Source organism: Meira miltonrushii (assembly GCF_003144205.1).
Source record: "Meira miltonrushii strain MCA 3882 unplaced genomic scaffold FA14scaffold_2, whole genome shotgun sequence".
In the NCBI taxonomy this organism is placed as follows: Eukaryota; Fungi; Basidiomycota; class Exobasidiomycetes; order Exobasidiales; family Brachybasidiaceae; genus Meira; species Meira miltonrushii.
In genome coordinates this window covers 2,812,687-2,831,363 of record NW_020289944.1, presented here as the reverse complement: position 1 = coordinate 2,831,363, position 18,677 = coordinate 2,812,687, and the positions used below count along the sequence as shown (strand labels likewise).

At 36.2% G+C, this 18,677-nt stretch overlaps 7 protein-coding genes across 7 annotated transcripts; 3 read left to right on the top strand and 4 right to left on the bottom strand.

Moving 5' to 3' along the window:
* Window positions 1-1,586: 1,586 nt before the first annotated feature.
* Window positions 1,587-2,300, top strand: FA14DRAFT_111803 (RNA-binding domain-containing protein; the record flags this gene model as incomplete). Its single annotated transcript, XM_025495957.1, has 2 exons — window positions 1,587-1,810; window positions 2,048-2,300. Coding segments are annotated over 2 exons (477 nt in total), but the record flags the coding sequence as incomplete, so codon positions are not given.
* Window positions 2,301-3,485: 1,185 nt separating this feature from the next.
* Window positions 3,486-4,627, bottom strand: FA14DRAFT_160752 (uncharacterized protein). The gene has a single exon (XM_025498809.1). It carries the CDS (start codon window positions 4,481-4,483, stop codon window positions 3,512-3,514), a length of 972 nt encoding a protein of 323 aa, XP_025356023.1. The 5' UTR covers window positions 4,484-4,627; the 3' UTR covers window positions 3,486-3,511.
* A 5,270-nt stretch (window positions 4,628-9,897) lies between these two features.
* FA14DRAFT_160751 (putative iron inhibited ABC transporter 2) lies at window positions 9,898-12,275 on the bottom strand. The gene has a single exon (XM_025498808.1). It carries the CDS (start codon window positions 12,050-12,052, stop codon window positions 10,148-10,150), a length of 1,905 nt encoding a protein of 634 aa, XP_025356022.1. The 5' UTR covers window positions 12,053-12,275; the 3' UTR covers window positions 9,898-10,147.
* Window positions 12,276-12,535: 260 nt separating this feature from the next.
* FA14DRAFT_189660 (uncharacterized protein) lies at window positions 12,536-13,145 on the top strand. Its single transcript, XM_025501747.1, has 2 exons — window positions 12,536-12,828; window positions 12,898-13,145. Exons 1-2 carry the CDS (start codon window positions 12,571-12,573, stop codon window positions 13,069-13,071), a joined length of 432 nt encoding a protein of 143 aa, XP_025356021.1. The 5' UTR covers window positions 12,536-12,570; the 3' UTR covers window positions 13,072-13,145.
* FA14DRAFT_160750 (putative N-terminal acetyltransferase complex subunit ARD1) lies at window positions 13,146-14,045 on the bottom strand. The gene is made up of 6 exons (XM_025498807.1): window positions 14,005-14,045; window positions 13,863-13,932; window positions 13,703-13,790; window positions 13,524-13,630; window positions 13,323-13,451; window positions 13,146-13,257 (listed from the first exon to the last, which is right to left on the bottom strand). The coding sequence occupies exons 1-6, from the start codon at window positions 14,023-14,025 to the stop codon at window positions 13,214-13,216; spliced, it is 459 nt and encodes a 152-aa protein (XP_025356020.1). The 5' UTR covers window positions 14,026-14,045; the 3' UTR covers window positions 13,146-13,213.
* Window positions 14,046-14,216: 171 nt separating this feature from the next.
* Window positions 14,217-17,316, top strand: FA14DRAFT_172328 (uncharacterized protein). Its single transcript, XM_025500398.1, has one exon. It carries the CDS (start codon window positions 14,545-14,547, stop codon window positions 17,137-17,139), a length of 2,595 nt encoding a protein of 864 aa, XP_025356019.1. The 5' UTR covers window positions 14,217-14,544; the 3' UTR covers window positions 17,140-17,316.
* Window positions 17,283-18,204, bottom strand: FA14DRAFT_46057 (uncharacterized protein). Its single transcript, XM_025502380.1, has one exon. It carries the CDS (start codon window positions 17,981-17,983, stop codon window positions 17,354-17,356), a length of 630 nt encoding a protein of 209 aa, XP_025356018.1. The 5' UTR covers window positions 17,984-18,204; the 3' UTR covers window positions 17,283-17,353.
* Between the last annotated feature and the right edge of the window lie 473 nt (window positions 18,205-18,677).

Genomic DNA, 18,677 nt, shown 5'->3' with positions numbered 1-18,677 from the left:
GAAATTGAAAGTTTGACGAAGTGCTCAAAGCTGTTCTGACCGATCCGGTTCCCATTCCTTTTCCACTTGCGTTTCATCTCTTTCTCGTTTGTACCACCTTGCAATCCTCTTTCTTTCTTTCTTCTTCCTTCACGACATCATCATTTGTATTTCGACACACTTCATGACCTTGTTGTATTCCCGTTTGCAGCTGTTCTTGGTCTAAATAGGTGAGTGTCAAACTTGGAAAAGTTTCAAAAGGACGTTGCGCGTATATGCTCCGCCGGATTCACCGTCTTATCACACATTGACACAGTCTGTGGAAATCGGAGAAGACACCGTGGTATAACGATCGATGGGGTGGAATTGAGTTTCATTGATTGCTAATCCTTAAATTCTTCCAGCAGGTACAAGAACCTCATAAAAAGCATTTGAATGCCAACCAGCAGTCTGCAATTTGCAAAAGATATCGTGATCGCAACTTCTTTTCTTTCCAACTTTATCAAATCTCAAACTTCTTTCTGTACGCCCAACATACCATATTGCTCATTGCATTTCATCTTGTAACATTCTGGTATCAAGCGCATACATCAAATAAACAACTATCAAAAGATATGAGAAATTGGCAAACGAGGATTACACCATCAAGAGAGGTATCAACTTACTTCACATCTGGATCATCCGGTCCTTTGGATCAAGATTATAGCGAAATTGCTACACCACACGAAAGTCAAGGACACGATATTGATACATCAAAAGAAAAAGTAAATCCGGTATCAGGTCCAGAATTTTCAAACATGGCAACCGTCTCAACACCAATTAGAGCCAATTTCCCATCCTGGGTCGCAGATTGTGGTGCAACGCCATCCAACAGGATGAATGAAGGAGCTATGGCAAACCATCCAATAACTCCATCACACAATTCTCCTCGACCCAGAAGCGCTGATGATGAACATCGTATGAAATTGGAAAGTCTTCGTTTAAGTGCGCAAGAACAATTTGGTGATTGGCTCACCAGTCCACGCCATGCTCAAAGTACACGATTTACCAATGACGCTCCTGTTTCTCCAACGGACACAAGGGGCTCTCCACCAAGACCATTAATGCTGAACGAAGAGATTCAACATTCTTCTTGGACATCTTTGCCACACAATTTGACAAAGATTTCAAGTATCAACTTTGATCAAGCCAATCCATACCCTGCTTTACCCTCGGCGGCACGTTCTTCTCTGGGAACATATGATGCTCAACAATCATTGCCAACGCCTTTTTCTGCTTATCACGATCAAGATGTGTTCAAGGCGGGATATGAATATCAACAAAACGTTCATGGTTCCGGTACGGTAGACACTGCTCAAAGCTCATACTTTAATCCAGTTTCACCTACTTCTTCGCTTGTCGAAGCTGAATTCAGCGTTTTTGTTGGTGATCTTTGTCCTGATTTACGTGAAGAAGATTTGGTAAATCAATTCATCAATCCTCCTTTATGGCCAGCTTCGCATCCGTTTGCAATTGCTCATGCATACGCACAACAGGCAAAAGGCAAATTTGGAACGCCTCCAAAAGTTGGACCAGCTCCATTCTTGTCAACAAAGTCTGCAGCGATAATGACTGATCCATTGACAGGCCTTTCAAGAGGATTTGGTTTTGTTCGTTTCACGTCTGAAATTGATTGTGCAAGAGCTTTGGTTGAAATGCAAGGTATTATTATCCAACCTATCACCGGTCAAGGTGGTCGTCCTCTTCGTGTTTGTCCTGCAACGCCAAAGAATCGTTCGGCTTCCAATCCAACGCAAAATTCGTTGGCGTCAAATGCAAATGTACAGGAAAAGTTGATCAATGCTATCAGAAACCCAAACGAAAATATTTCACAATTTGAACAACAAATTGATACGGGTATCAGTGCAAGAGACGCATTTATGCCACCGACACCATACAGTCCTACGCATCATTTCAGTTCTCCTCCTCCGGCTTCAGCTATTCCTTCTAGACATCAAACGATGTTTGGAACAGATTACGCTCAACCATCTGCAGCTGCGAGCGCAAATCCGCTCTTATCGCCTACAAGTGGAACAGGAGGTAGTGATGCTAACAATACGACGGTTTTCGTTGGTGGCCTTTCTTCTCTGATTTCTGAAGATACTCTGAAAACATTCTTTATGCCATTTGGAGAAATCAAGTACGTGAAAATTCCACCTGGAAAAGGATGTGGATTCGTTCAATTTTTGAACAAGGCTGATGCAGAACGTGCAATTGACCGTATGCAAGGATTCCCAATCGGAGGAGGAAGAATTCGATTGAGTTGGGGTCGTAGTCAAAGCGACAAAGCTGCAGCGGCTGCCGCTCAAGCAGCTGCACAAGCAGCTCATATTGGTCGTTTAGCTGGTTTGGCAGGTTTGAGTAGCAACGAAACAAGTCAATTCACGGCTGTTACCCTTGCTGCAGGTGGTAGTAATGCCAATTCAGAAACTCATACCGAATTGATCAAACAATTGACCGCAGCTGCTCTTTCCAGCGCTCAAATGACGCAAAAGATGACACCGCCACAAAGAATGCCGACAGATCCAGAGGCTTTAGCAGGAATTACGTCATCATCTTTCCCGCCGTTCACGCCTGTCAAATCATCTTCATCGTCATCTCTGACATTTGACCCATTCGCATCAAGCTTGCCATCAAATTCATCTCCATGGCAAGATCAAGGTAGCGGCGAGCTGCAACTTCGATCAACCTTGCAAAGTGAAGCCTCTAATCCGATCATTTCCCCAAATGAACTGTTGAAAGCATTCTCATCCATGCAATTGGGCAGTGGCGATCAAATCAGTACGCAAACGTGGTCAAGCCGTACTGCTCGCGATGTGGGAGAAATTGGTCAACCTAGCACAAGTCGCAATACAAACTCACCTTTTGGTACCATTGAGAGCGGCACTGCTAGACAAAGAGGTCATACTTTAGCAATGACACCTGCCTCTTGGTCCAACGCAAATGTTCCCACCGCTAGTCATAGCTCCAGAGAAGAATCACCTACGTTGAGCTATGCCAAGCGTCCAAGTAACTCATCTTATCGTGATTCTTTCGATTCAAGGTTCAACCCGTTCGGATCTGAAGATTTGCCTGCAGATTCCGAGCGAGATCAAAAGGAGTCATCTCCTTCTCGTCAATCACCCTCTCAAAAGTGAACAAGTATAATCAAGAATCTCGAAATATATTACGCATAATTCTCAAACCATAATGTTCGTTCTTCGTTTCTTAACTCTTGTTTCGTCAAGGCTTGTCGTTTCTTTTTTCTCTTATTCTATGCTCCGTCTATTTCTCGTCATCTTTTTTTTTTTTTTCGTTTCTGTACGTCGCATTGTTCATAACTATACCCTAACGCTTCACCAATTATCATACTGCTTTGTTGCCATACCCAATCTTCTTTTTTTGTACTTACTCGCTCTTTTCTTGCATCTCGTCCTAGTTCTGCAATCTGCTTTCCCATCTTATTCGTCATTGTTTCGAGAAAAAAATAATATTAATTAATATAAATTTCTGTTTATCTATGATTTGGTACCAAATGACATGTCCAAACGTCCATACATCTTATATGACTTGAATAGGCAGGTAAGCTTTGGCGAAGTGCATGGAGATGTGATTGAATGGAGACTATCTCTTTTGGGTCTGTACCTTGTCCAACGCTCTCTGAACGAACCTTGTTCAGCCATTCTTCTGCTGCGTTTATTGCTATATCCACTTCCCATCTTCCATCATGAAGTTTTGCATCAGGAGAAAAGGTAGATTGGCGTACCATTTTCCAGCCTGATTTCTCTGCAGCTTGAACGATTTGATCTGGGCTCAAGAGCAGTTTGATGTTGATGTTGGATAAAGGAGCATGAGCTTGTAAAAGTGCAGCTAAAATGTGAGGCATAGCAAACGAAGCAGTCTCTTGTGAAGAATTAAGAGCCCATTCTGCGATCAAGATATTCTTGACGCCATGCTGCAATGCAGAAGAGAATGTATCGAGTATTGCATGTTCATCATCAAAGTACCATAAACAATGTGAAAATGTCAAGGTCGTGAAATGAGCTTGTGGATACCTAGACAATCCTTCCTTCGCTTTACCAGGCTTCTCAAAGCTGACAAAGTTGCCCAATTTGCTATCGCAGATATGTTTCTGTGCTTGTACTAATGTGTAGGGGGCTCCATAATCTGCAGGACCTGGATCGAGACCGTATACGTGAGAGGAAGGACAGTATTTCGCCAAAAATGCACCAATTGCGCCCGTTTGATCTCCTTGTCCACAACCTACGTCTAAGATGTTTCCCTGAAGTAAGGAGAGATCCAGATCGCTGACTGAATAAGATTGTATGTCTTTGCTCTGCTTAGCCTGCAGCCACTCTTCTATGATCCGTAACCGATGTGCAGTTTGAATAGCTTGAATGCTTTCTGGTGTACCTTTCTTCTTGTCAAAGTCTTGGATATGGCAATTGGCCACCTCGATGGCATCGATGCCCAAAGGAGTAGACATTGTATATCTGTATTGTAGTGCAGACCCACCATCAAGGTGCCCGGAAAGAGCTCATTATATGCATTTCTTAAACTATTAAGGTCGTCATGATCAAGTCACTTTTTCAACAATCTCCGCGGGAATCTAACGCGTGGGGAGAAAGAATGACTGTAGCTCGAGTCAGAATGCAAGGCACAATCAATCATGCTGCATGAAATAAACATACTCTATGCGTTCATATTGGTGAGAGAGAACCACATGTAATGTAATCGTTTCACGCCCAAGCCGCGACGCGGCTGGGCGAAAAAGCAGTGTTTTCGTGTGAAGTTTTAGCGTAGCCCGGATGGATTCGCCTCTGTCGCGGCTGGGCGAAAAAGCAGTGTTTTCGTGTGAAGTTTTAGCGTAGCCCGGATGGATTCGCCTCTAGGCGAATCCATAGGGCACTTTCCCTCTCTTTTTGCGTGTTTAACGCGCCGAAGGCGCGGGAAAAATTTTAGGCACTTTAGCACACGTACCCGAGGTTTATACGTAGCGTGAAATCTTATATTTAGAGGTTCCCGTATATAGATATACTTCAACTATATAATTTTATAACTATATTTTATAAATATATTTTGGTTTATAAGAACCTTTTAGTATATAAGGTATATAATATAGTAGATCAGTCTATTTTCTTCCTACTACCTATCCTCTCTATATTATCTTAGTAAGTGTTATACGACCGTCGCTATCGTTATTTTTAGATATATAAGAATCGTAATAACTCTTTAATTATATATTAAAGATACTATACTTCTTAATAGAGATTAATAGGTTAGAGCTATATAAACTAGATAAGAGTAATAGTTATTAATATATTTTCCTCTTTATTATTCTTCTAATTTTTAAAAATAATAAAGATTCTTTTACTATTTATTTACTTTTTATTATAGAAATAATTATATAAAATAGTTACTCTAAGATATTTAGATTAACGATAAGCTAAATAAATTAATTAAGTAATAAACGACTATCGTTATACCTACTTATAAGGCTTAGAAGAAAAAGAAATAATAGAAATACTATCTTAAATAGTATAATTATTTAAATAACTATATTTAGAATTATCTAACTATAATCTAATACCTTTACGACTATCGGTAAGTCTATCACTATATAATAAAATGATTAGTAGATTATCTTAATCGTTTTCTACGGTTATAGAGGAACCTAAAAAGCTTAATTTATCGGATAATAGTAATATATAAATAATTACCGATTATTATTTAACTTATAAAAAAACTTATTTCTAAGAAATAGATATTTTAATAAAAGAGTATAGTAAATCTATAAGTATAATTAATAAATATACTATAATTATTTAATAGATAAAGTATTAGATAAAAGAATTAATAGATAAGGAAGGTAATAAGATATAAAATCTTATTTTTTAATCTAGTAGAGAAAAGTATAACTATTATAAAGGTTTTAATTTTATCGATAAAGAATCTAATATAATAAAGAATATTAATATAAGGATTTATAACTTCTAAACTAATTATTTATAGATAAAATTTAAAGTTAAAGACTTAATAATATTATAATATCGTTTAATACTTATTTAATACTTTTAGTATTCTCTAAAATATAATCTAATATAAAATCTTTTTTATTTAAATAACTTTATAGGTATCGCGACTACCGGTAAATATAAGATAATTAAGTAAAACCGAGGTAAATAAATATAAAGGTATATTTATCTAATATTTTATTAAAATCTTAAAGAAATACTATAAGATAATATAACCTTTCTATCTTTATAATATCTATAAAAGTCTAATAGTTTAATTAACTTTATTATTTTAATTAAATATATATATTCTAAGATATAGATATACTTTATAATATTATTATATTAGCTATAAGTAAGGTTTAAAAAGATATATAAACTTTACTAGAATTAATTATAAGAGATTATTATTTATTTAAATAATTAAATAATAATTATTTATTAAGTAATCTACTATAAGACTAATTAAACTAATATAAATATATAGAAAGATTATAAACTATAGATAAGATTAAATCGACTATTAGTAGATATTATCTTAGCTATAATAAAATAGAAAAAATATTATTTCTTAGTTATATAAACTATATTAGAAGAGAGTAAATAGATATTCTTACTATAGAATAAAACTATAGATATATTAAAAGTAAATCTTAGCTTAAAACTAATATTATATAAATTTAATAAATTATTATAACTTTTACTAGCTATTAAAAAGTATTTTAAGATTAATAATTATTATTATATTTCTTATTACTTTTATAGAGATAGTATATAAGATAATATAATTAATTTAAATAATTTTAAAGAATTATAGAAGTCGTTAATTTTTATATAATAGTAGAGAGAGTAGATAAATAATATTAGTCTCTTATAATTACTTAAATATTTAATTAATAAGTTTTTTTATATTAAATATAGTTTTAGAAATATTAATAACCTTAATTATAACGATTATTTAATTAGTAGCCTAGATAGAGAATTAGAAGATAGATAAAGATATATATAAGATCTTTATAATTATATTATAATACTATTTAATAAATTAGAAATACTTAAAAATAATAATTTATAACTTTAAGAAGAGTTAGACTATCTTTATAACTAGTATAAATAAGAATCTACTTATATAAATCTTTTATAAAATCTATTATTTATTTATAATATAAATATATAAATTATTAACTATTAAATAACTCTATTATTAACTATAGTAAGACTATTATAATTATTATTATTTCTCTTTTTTAATCTAAATAATTATCTTTCTATACTATATATACTAATTTATTAATAGAATATCTAGCTATCTTTATTTATTATTAATCGATAGCTTTTAAAAGAGCGACTAATATTAAATTAACTATTATTATAGATCTTTTATCTAATAAATAATAAAGATATTTTATAGATTCTTTTAATATTTATAATAAAAAAGATTAAAATATTAATTAACTTATAAGAAAATAACGATTATCATTATAATATAAAACCTCTAAAAGATTAAACTATAAAAGAATATAATACTATTAGAAAATTAAGTTTTAATTAATAAAATCGTTCTATATATAAATACTATATATTATTTACTCTATCTAATAAAACTACTCTATATAATTTTAATTTTTATTTTAATATTATTAATTAATTAATATATAAAGAAATAATTAATAGAATCTATATTATTCGATTATTAAATCTATAGAAACTTTCTAAAATAAATAAAGTAAAACTTTTATAATATAAATAACTTTTATTAATTACTTTATAAAGTCTTTAAATTATTAAAACTACTATTTAAATAATATTTAACTATTCTAATAATATAATATCTATTTTAAAAAGATTTAAATAACTTATTAATACTATTATAATTATTATTTAACTATTATTTTAATTATAATCGATTATAATACTTTTCTATAATATTAAATAAATTATATTATTACTTATATAAGATTAATAAGCCTTTATAACCTTAATTATAAACTATAATATTAAATAAAGTCTTTTATAATACTTTATACCCTTTATACTTATTATATTATAATTAAAGAAATACTATTAGATCTTAGTAGATCTACTAAGATCTACTAAGTACTATAACTCTAGTTATAATATACTATAAGTCTAGATAGTAGAGTTATAACGATACTAATATAGTAGAGTTAAAGATATATTATATAAATATAAAAAGAAAAAAATATATAGTAAAAAGTATAGCTTTTATATCTTTTAATAGAGTTATTTACTTATTATAAAAGAAGAAAATAAAAAGAAATATAGTATTTATACTTTATAATTAGAATATAAGTATTATAGAGATTATAAAGATATTATATATATTAAAAAAGATAAATAAGTTATATAAAAGACTCTTTTATACTATTTAAATTATTTTCTTATATTTAAACTTATTATTAAATATTAAATTAAAAGTTTTATAAGTTATAAAATAATTATATAAGTTATAAAGCTTATTAAAATAGAAAACTTTTAAAGAGAGTAAATATATTAATAATAGAAAGAACGATTAAACTACTATATAGTTAGATAAGAGAAAGAAGCTTATTAAGATAACGATAAGAAGAATTATACCGATTATAAAGAACCTAATAATAATAATAAAGGTTTTAAAAATATAGTAATAAGTTTAGATAAAGAGTAAGACTAATTATAAGATAATAAAGAATATTTAAAAGATAATTAAAAATAAAAACGATTATTAAGACTATTATAATACTTTATTAATTTAGACGATATCTTAAAAGTAAATATAAATAAAGTTTATTTATTATATTAATTATATAAATAGAAGTTTATTTTAGAGTAATTAGTTTTAATAGATAGTATAGAAATTCTAGTAATAATCGATTAAGAATATAAGCTTATAACTTAATTAATAATATAATATTATATTATTATAAAATATATATATATACTTTATCAGATAATAGCTTATTATAAGTTATTAGAATATTTTAATCTAATACCTAAATATTAAGATAGTTAAAAAGACTTAAAGATTATTTATTTAATTTCTATAAATATAAATTAGACTAATATATCTTATTACTTTTAATATTTAAAAAGAAAAAGTAGATATAATAATTATTATAATATTATAGATAATTAATATATAGATCTAATATAAAGATAAGAATCTAAACTATAATAAGTTTAAGAAAAGATTATAATAACTAAAGTAAGAGTTTAATTTAAAGAAAACGATCTTCACTAATAATTTTATTAAAATATTATTCTTTTTCTTTAAGAATAGATTAATTTTATTTATTAAAATAATCTTTTAAATTAGAATCGCTTTCTTAAAAAGGTAAATATAAATATATTATAATAATCATAAAAATATTAACCTTAACTCTATCTTTATTAAAATAGTCTTTTAAGGAAATTTAGATATTATATAATAATACTATTTAAGTAAGACTAAGATAAGAAGAAAAAGAAGAAAGTATAGAAGTTATATAAGGCTTATAAGATATAAAATTTAATAATAATAAAGATATAGAATTTAAGTAAAGAAGTATTATAAGTTATAATAGTACTAATTAATCGATAAGTATTTCTAATGATATCGATCTTCTTTAAATTAATATAATATAACTTTATAGAGAGATTAATATTTAAGAGGAAGCTAGGCGTCAAAGAGGCTCTTAGTTTTATAATTTCTCTTTATCATAATTATATCATTTTTATCAATTATATTATTTTTATCATTATCATTTATTATCTAAGAGTCTAAGAAGTCTAAGTTTTTTTAAGAAGTCTAAGTTTCCCGCCCTCACCTCTTCCCGCCTCCATAGATCTCTAAGGCTAAATAGTTCTGCGCGCGCACACACACATACACGCGTATTTCCTAAAGGTTCCCACACTCATCTTTTGCCCGGTGAACCTTTGAGAACCTTTTTGGTTCTCTTTCTTCATCTATGCGTTCATACGAAAATCTCATTCCATTAAATTATATAGTATGAGATGCTATGCTGATGAAAGATTGTACAGCTTTTGAGGTGCAAATGAAAGAGAGAGAGAGAGAACCTGATTAGATTTGGTATGAATACTCTGATAAATGATTGATCTATAAAGACAGTTTTTTAAACGCATCAAATGTGATTGATTTACCTGCCAGTCTTGGCGGTCAACTTGGCTCTTTCGATAGCTTCTGCTGAGTTCTTCATCAAAATCTTCTTGTAATCTGCAATACCAATATCTTCCTTGGACAAATTAACAATCTTCTTATCCTTCACTTCCCATAATTCTTGTGCAACTTGTGAGATCAAACGGAAATCGTGAGAAACAATCACAACTCCTCCTTCGAATTCACGAATTGCAGTTGCAAGTGCATCAATTGAGTTCATATCCAAATGGTTAGTAGGTTCGTCCAACAAAAGAACGTGTGGGTTTTCCATTGCCAATTGAGAGAACACAACTCTGTTTCTCAATCCATCAGACAATGTACGGATAGCACTTGTTTGATGTGCTCCACTTAGACCGAAACGACCCAATTGTTGTCTCCAGAATTGAATATCCTTGTTGGGGAACTTTTCGTGATATCTGCCTTCCAAGTATTCGATTGCACTCTTTTCGTATGGTAACTGATCAGCAGAGTGTTGACTGTATTTACCCAATTTCAAACCTGCATGACGTTGCACACTTCCATTGACGGGCTGCAATGCTCCTGTGATCAAGTTGAGTAATGTAGATTTACCGGTACCGTTTTGTCCCACAATAGCAACACGACTGTCCATATCAATACCAAAGTCTAGACCTTGGTACAAGAAATCCTTTTGCTCTCCGCTGTAACTGAATGCAACTTCGCTGAAGGCAATAATTGGAGGTGGCAATTTACGGATATCCTCAAAGTTGAATCGTAATGCTCGGGGATGAACGACTGGCTCGACCAAACCTGCTGCCTCCATCTTGTCAATAATCTTTTGCTTACTCTTTGCTTGTTTGACCAAATTTGCATATGTACCAGCTGAAGCAATGAATTTTTTGATATGTGCAATTTCTTCTTGTTGTTTGTGGTATGCTTTCATTTGGTTGACTTCGTTTTCACTCTTGGTACGAACGTAAATGCTGTAGTTACCACCATAGTAGACCATCTTCTTGTGAATAGTCAAATCCATGATGTTTGTGCAAACGCTGTCCATGAAATCGGCAGAGTGAGAGGTAAAGACGAGAATGTGGTTATATGTGGAAAGGTATGCTTCCAACCACACAACGGCTTCCAAATCCAAGTGATTGGTTGGTTCATCAAGCAAGAGCAAATGGGGTTTGACGAACAAAGCACGAGCCAAACTGACACGCATACGCCAACCACCAGACAAGTCCTTTGTTGGTTTGGCCATCATTTCTTTGCTGAAACCCAAACCGTGCAAGATAGCTCCTGCTTTGGCTTCAAAGGTGGAAGGGTCCAAATCTTCTAGCTCTTCGTATTTGAGTTCCAAACCAATTTCGTCAACATCGTCTGCTGTTGACATATCTTCGATCTCTTTTTCCAAACGTGCAACCTTTTTCTTGGCGGATTCGATACAGTAGTCCATTGCATTAACTTCTGATGGATCAGCCTCACCACGAACAAGATGGATATCCACGTGTTCAGGGATCTCAACATCACGGTTTGCCATAGCTTCGAGGAAAGTTGTTTTACCAGATCCATTTTCACCCAAAAGACCATATCTTTGTCCGTAGTTGAGTACGATCGAGGCACCATCAACGAGCAAACGACCATGGAAACTCATAGTGAAGTTATCGATGTGAATATCACGAGATTGTTTGTCACTGATCAAAACACCAGATGCATTACGTTCGGTTGCGATATCGAGCTTTTTGATATCGAGGTTGTCAACTGAGTTATTAGCACTCAAATTGGTCAAAGGAGTACCTGTAGTTGATGCTCCATTGACAGATGAAGCAGTGGTAGCTGTGCCTTTTGATGAGGAGGTGCTCTCACCTTTGGCAGCAGCTTTGGCTGCCTTCTCGGCTTGTCGCTTAGCCTTGGAAGCGGAAACAGCTGGCATGGTTGCTAGTTGTTAGGAGACTTGAGGAGGTGTCCAAAAGCGAATACGTAGTACTTGCAATCAAGCAAATAATACCTTTCGAGGAAAAAAAGCTCACTCTTGTTTGAGTTATGTACTTCGGAGAGCGATTACCAAACGTAACTCTTCGTGAAAGTTGTTGGGTAAATTAATCGTAAAGTCTTCTCGAAGTGAAGATGGTCGTCCTTATTGACGAAGGTTATCATGCAAACTCGCGCAGGATATTTTAAACAAAAACGCACAATGGCGTCGTGATGCAGGCACAAGAGCAGTCTTTACTTTCATCAAAATTTTGTTCAGCAATTCGAAAACTTCACGTGGTGGAGGAAATTAGGACTGGTAAAAGAGCTGTACTTCAATTGTTAGCGTGGACTGTACTATTGCGTAGGGCAAATTTTAACGGAAGCCTAACTTCATATCAAGCCGAGCAGGGCCTGAAAAGTGTACTATGAACAATCTTACCATCTTCGCGATCATCTGTACACCTCAATCAATTCAATATGCGTCCGACTTTGAGTCTTTTCAGCAAGGCTTCTCGCCTACCCCTAAACTCAAAAAGAGGAAATAAAGACTTCTACAAAGGTACAAGAACCGGAAATATTATGAGAAGGCAGCGTATCGCACAAGCAGATCGGTTCACTGGTAGACAAATGTATGATGAATTCGGAAGACCCAACACTTGGACAAAGATGACCAGTCAAATTGATGAATCAAGAGTCACAAGTTATGTTGTACCACCCGGACTAGCAGAAACAAAGGTAAGTAAAGGATGTTGTCGAGAATAATGTTTATTTAGATGCACTGACAATGGAGTCTACTCTTTGCAGCTCAAACCACTCGTCTTCTTAGGAAAAGCAAAAGAAGGAGGTGTTGAAGAGAAGCCACACAAAGGATATCCCGGGGCAGATAAGATGGGATCAGGTTTCAGTTTCAATGGTAGATACTATGAGCGTCTACGTCAAGAAATTGAGGAAAGACAGGGTGGCCGAAGCCAAAATTGATGAGGGACTACATCCTTCATGCATCTTTGTACAATAGCAAACTCAAAATGTATTCTTTTTCGGGTCTTTAACATCTAAATAGTGTTTGTCATTTATCTATTTTACTAAAAGTACAAAAAGTGGTATGTATACCATACACATTTTAGAGGTTCAAACGCATCCCAAGTGCATCTTCTCCGTCAGCATCTGCAGAAAGACCAGATCTCAATCAGTTAAGGTTGCCCAATGATAAGCATATCTGTAGTACTCACAATATCCCTTCTCTGTCTCGTGAACAGTGAATCCGAGTGTATCCCTGTAAAGGTTGATAGCAGTTCTGTTGGTGCATCGAACGTGCAATGAAACAAATTTGCCGCCATAAACATCACGCATAGCCGTCTCTGCACAATGGTAAGTAGATGCTAATGTCAGCTACATCCTTTGCTCCACTACAACATCCTTTCCGCACTTACGAGATTGTTCCATTAACTTTTTAGCCAATCCTAAACGACGATGTGATCGCATAACACTGATACTTGTCACATGTCCATGCGGAATACCGTCTGCCGGTTCTTCCTCCCTGTTTGATGGGGTGTGAATGTCAGCATACATATATTTGAAATCTCTCTCTCTCTCTCCAAGGTGAACGTACATTTTTGCTAGGATATACCCAACCACTCTTCCTTTATCGTCTTCAGCAACATAGGACAATTGTGGCCAAGTTAAAGCGTGGTAGAAGTCTGTTTGATTAGGTGGATATGAGATGTGTTAGTGGTTGTTGCTTTCCTACCAGACTATATGATTGGACCTACAATATCTCATTGTGTAATTTTCAGGTAGGTTGTGCAAGTTGCAATTTTGCATACCCAATTGGTCGTCGATCTGTGCGATGTGATAGACATTGGAACGTTGTCAGACGATGCGATCATTGTCATTGTACATATTCTCACTCACTGTTGCCTCTCTTATATTCATCTTGCTTTTTTGTCTAGATGATCATCATGATCCAACTCAAGATCCTAACCAATTCTTCTTACTCTCTTGCATGACGCACACACGTGAAATAAGGCGGGGGGCCCAAGCGCGACGCCCTAGGGATACACAGGCACACGGATATGGAAATAATATTAGGATTTCCGAACGTTTTACTTGTGACATCCGCCCAACTTCCACCATATAAAGTGCTGTTTGTGTAGCACAAAGGGCTCCTCCTCCTTGCGATGAAAGCCTAAAGGAAACAAGAAATTGCTCAATCTTGCCACATATATCATCCTACAATCACAATATCCAAATAGACACGACTACTTTCCGTCATTCGATGGACCTAAAGAGCGGATGATAAGGACGTCATAGAAGGCGTAAAACCAACTCAGATCAGAATCGCTCCCAACACTGCACGCTCGATCAATTCTACCTGTATTATGAATCTTTAATCTGCTGCAACTGCATACATTGACTTATCCCTTAACTGCTTCCTATCTGCAAGTGTCAAAAATGACTTCACTTACGACACTCTTCGTCGTTGGTGTGGAGGAATATGTTGAATTCAACGAAAGTATGGGATCAAAAGCATTCGTAGAACACATTTGGGATCAAAGCAAAACACCTCTTAAGCTCGAAGATACGTCTGCATCCGGTTCTCAACTTCATTCGGCAGGCGCAAGAATATCTTCCGATCCACCTCCACGAATCGAATTTCCAACGATTGTTCGACAAAGAGGAAGAGGGAACAAATACAAAGCGACAGGAAGATATATAAGCTGGGAAGAGTTAAAGCGAAGAAATCCAGTTGCTTTGAAAGATCCTCCAAGTTTGGAAGAGTTCATACGAAAAGGATCACAAGTTGGCACTGCTGAACGTCTGGCTCCCGGCGCTTTTCTCAAAGGCGAAAAGAAGTTCAAGATTACCAAGAAGCCCAAAGATATGATCGACCTACATCAAAGTCAAGATGGCTGGATAGGTGGCTCCTCGGAAAGCTCGTATGCTTCAGAAGTGGGTGCAAATGGAACCAGTTCGCAACCGCCTGCCAAAGGTTCATCTTCTTCTGCAAGCATGTATGCCCCAAAAGCATCTTCGAATGGATCGTCGGGTAGTATTTATGCCCCAAAACCTTCTGTCGGCTCTTCTGCAAGCATATATGCAACCGAAGCACCTAATGAACCAACGGGAGCAAATCAAGAAGTCAACACTTCCTTGCAGAATCCACCCGAAGTCCCAGCACATGTGTCTGATGGTCAGGAAACAGCACCACGCACGCTACGGAAGAGCAGGTCTGGATTAAGCTTATCGGCTAGGCTGGGAATAGATGCTTCAGCCAAAGAGCCAGAGAAACAGCCAGAAGTGCCGGCTGTACCTCAAAAACCGCAGTCTACTCGAAGGCCATCGAAGTTGACATTGCCAGATAATAGAATGTCGATACTGCCGGATCAAAGTCAGACCGCCTCCTCTGCAACCGATCTGAAAACGCCTGTAGCACAGACACCTCTCAGTGCATCTCACCCTGTACCGGAAACGCCATTGAAACATCATGGCAATCGACAGCAAATCGACATTCCCCCGACACCTAATACAGAACAGCGGGTATCAGAGAACGAAATGCGAAATCTTCCGAAAGCAGGATTGATGCTTGATCCAGGTCAATCGATCCAAGCTACTCGAAAAAGTACACCTCTTCGTGCTGCTCGATCTCAAATGGACGATATGCTTGCACGTCTGCGTCAAGCAAGATCTGGGCTCTCTGGTGGTGGAAGTGGACAAAGTATGTGGGCTCCCAAGACAGCGGCAGAAGATCCGCCAGTGGCATCTACGTCTGAAGACAAATCAGGATCCTCCAGACAGGCAACTCCAACACTCGCATCTGTTTCAGCTGATGTCGCAAATGGTGATGCAGAGCTAACACCAAAGTTGGGACCTTCTAAGCCAGAGAAAGCAAAAGAAGGAGCGAAACCAAAGGCAAACAAGTCAGGGTCAGCCCCTCAAGCAAAAGAGCTGACGAATGGAAAGTCTCTTTTGGATCGTCTAGGCCCAAAAATGGAAGAGACAGACGCTTCTAACAAAAAAGGGCTACCGTTGCCAGATACCTCGGATAAGAAGCCTGTTACTCAGAGTGAGGAAAAGAAAATATCCTCGTCTTTTGCGGACAACAAGGTCGAGAAGAAGGAAGTTGACCCTAAGCCGCTGCCATTAGATGATCCAGTACGCTCTGCTCCTACTGAGCCAAAGGCTGAGAGGATTAAGAAGGAGGCTGCTCGCGATATTACACCCACTCCGACTTTGCCTGCGAGCGAGCCAGGGACTATTTCGCAGAAAGAAGCTGCCGTACCTCAAGCTGAACCTGAGGTGATTGATGATACGGCTTCACAAGTGGGCAATGATACAATGACAAGCATTAATTGGGCTGATGACGATGATGATGATTCATTACCGGAATTGACTGAAGAATGGATGAAGACGGCTTTGCTCTCTCCTCCTTCAAGCACCAAAAAGCCAGTCAAGGTAGACTCTAGCTCTGTGACTAGCGATGATATCCAATCTCGACATGAAATAGATCAAAGTCCATCTCATCCTCAACGAGGAGAAAGAAAAGGCCGTGGATCGAAGCGAGAAAAGGGAGCATTGCCGCCACGAGGACCAAAAAGTGCACCTCTTGATCTAGGTATTCGAATTGCTGGCTCGGCAGGTAAGCAAAGATCATCTTCAGCCTCCAACGAAGACCAGGATTTAAGCTCTGTGCCACCATGGCAAAGGCGTTCAAAAGCTGCTTCTTCACCCCCATCAAATGGACCTTTAGGCTTGCGCATTGCTGGACAGGCAGAAACGAAAGCAAAAGAAGCCTCAAAGCCTGCTAATGTGACACTGGATTTTAAAAGCAAACGTAATCACCATGCACAAGACCAAGGTGGAGATCGTAGGCCGCCGAAACAAGCTCCAGTGCAGAATCGAAGATGGGGAAACGGTTCAGTATTGCCGCCTAATGCTACACCACTTCAAATGCCGGATAATCCGTTCGTCGTAGATGCCAATGCGGATTCGACGAACAAGAAAACGAGATCGAAAGGTAGAGGCGGACGAGCCGATCATCGTGTATAAAGGAAAGAAGGGTTTTGTCCCTTGTACAGTCTAAAATCTCTTAAAGTGCTTCATTTGATTTGCTATTGTCTGCTATGTAATATTTTGCTCGTACAGTGAACTTTTCTTTTTGTGTAATATTATGGAGATTTGTCAAACTACAGTACATGTACATGAGAATGAAAACGTTATTTTTTGGCCTCTTCTACACTAAGCCATGAAGTATCTCTATAGCTCAAGTTGAGGTACCTTTGAATGGCTTTGCGAGCACTTTTGAAAAGATCTCGTCTTCAAGATACGTTTTTACCTCGGAAATGTACTCTTGAGTCATTACTTCGTTGCTGTGTTCGCTAATTCGACAAAATTTTCTATAGGCATCTTGTTCATCGCTAAAGATTGCCGAATATGACAAGCTCAAGGATGAATTGATGATGAGAGAAACTTCAACATTGATGATCTCCCAATCGAGACGTTCATCGAGGTATCGATTCCATTCTTTTTCGTATCGATGTACCGTTGCAAAGAAAGACCAATACTTTTCATTGAATGCATCAAGATACCCATGCCAATCTTCAGTGAATTGTTCCACTGTTGGAGCGAGACCCAAATACCTTTCATTGAATTCATCTCTATGTTTGCTGTCAGTTGGAGGGAATTCGTCCAGGAAACTTTCAGGAATCTCGATCGGATCGGGCTTTTTTGGCTCTTTGAAAGTGCCTTTGAGCAATCCTTCATGCTTTGGTCCGAGTGAACGTAAATGATTCAAAAGGCTCTTTTCCCATTCGGCATGGCCGGAGTAATGTTTAAGTTGCTGGATCTTGTTTTCCTTGACATTCTGAGATGGATCTGGCTTGGAATCGCTCATCTTGTGATAGAATTATGGGTCGTCGGTACCAGTCAAGTACTAGGCGGCAACTTCTGATGTGACAAGGAATGCTCACAGAAGGGACGATAGTTGGTGGTGTAAAATCAAGGAGGATCTCGTCTGATCCAATTTTACTATAGCAGATTGCTGAGCAGAATGACCTGTTAGATTGGAGTGCTTCTCGATTGCAATCATGGCTGAGAATATTAAGTCACGCGCTCATCAGAAATCAAATGCAACAAAATAATACAATTGAACGAGAACGTAAACGAAGATGCAATGTACACCTACATGATCACTTTGAACTTTTTCTTCTCTTCTTCTTCTCTCGTCCTGAATCACCTTCACTTTCACTTCCGCTCGTTTCACCTTCACGTTTCGGTCCAACTTTTGATCTCTTCTTCTTACTGCTCTTTTCAGAAGAAGTAGATTCAACAACAAGATTGTTTTGCGAAACATTTGCTGAGCTAAAATGAGGTTCTTCAATATCCGAATCATCATCCGAATCGCTATCTTCGTAAGGCGCAAATTCCGAAGTCTGATTATCACCGAAACGAACCCTGCGAGATTCTTTCGACTTCTGGTTGGCTGTTGTAGCGTTATTTTGTTTTGAAGAGGATAGCGAAGATGCATTGGGCACATACGTTGGTGCAGGAATAGAGAATGGCTTGCGAAGCAGAGATCCATGAATGGA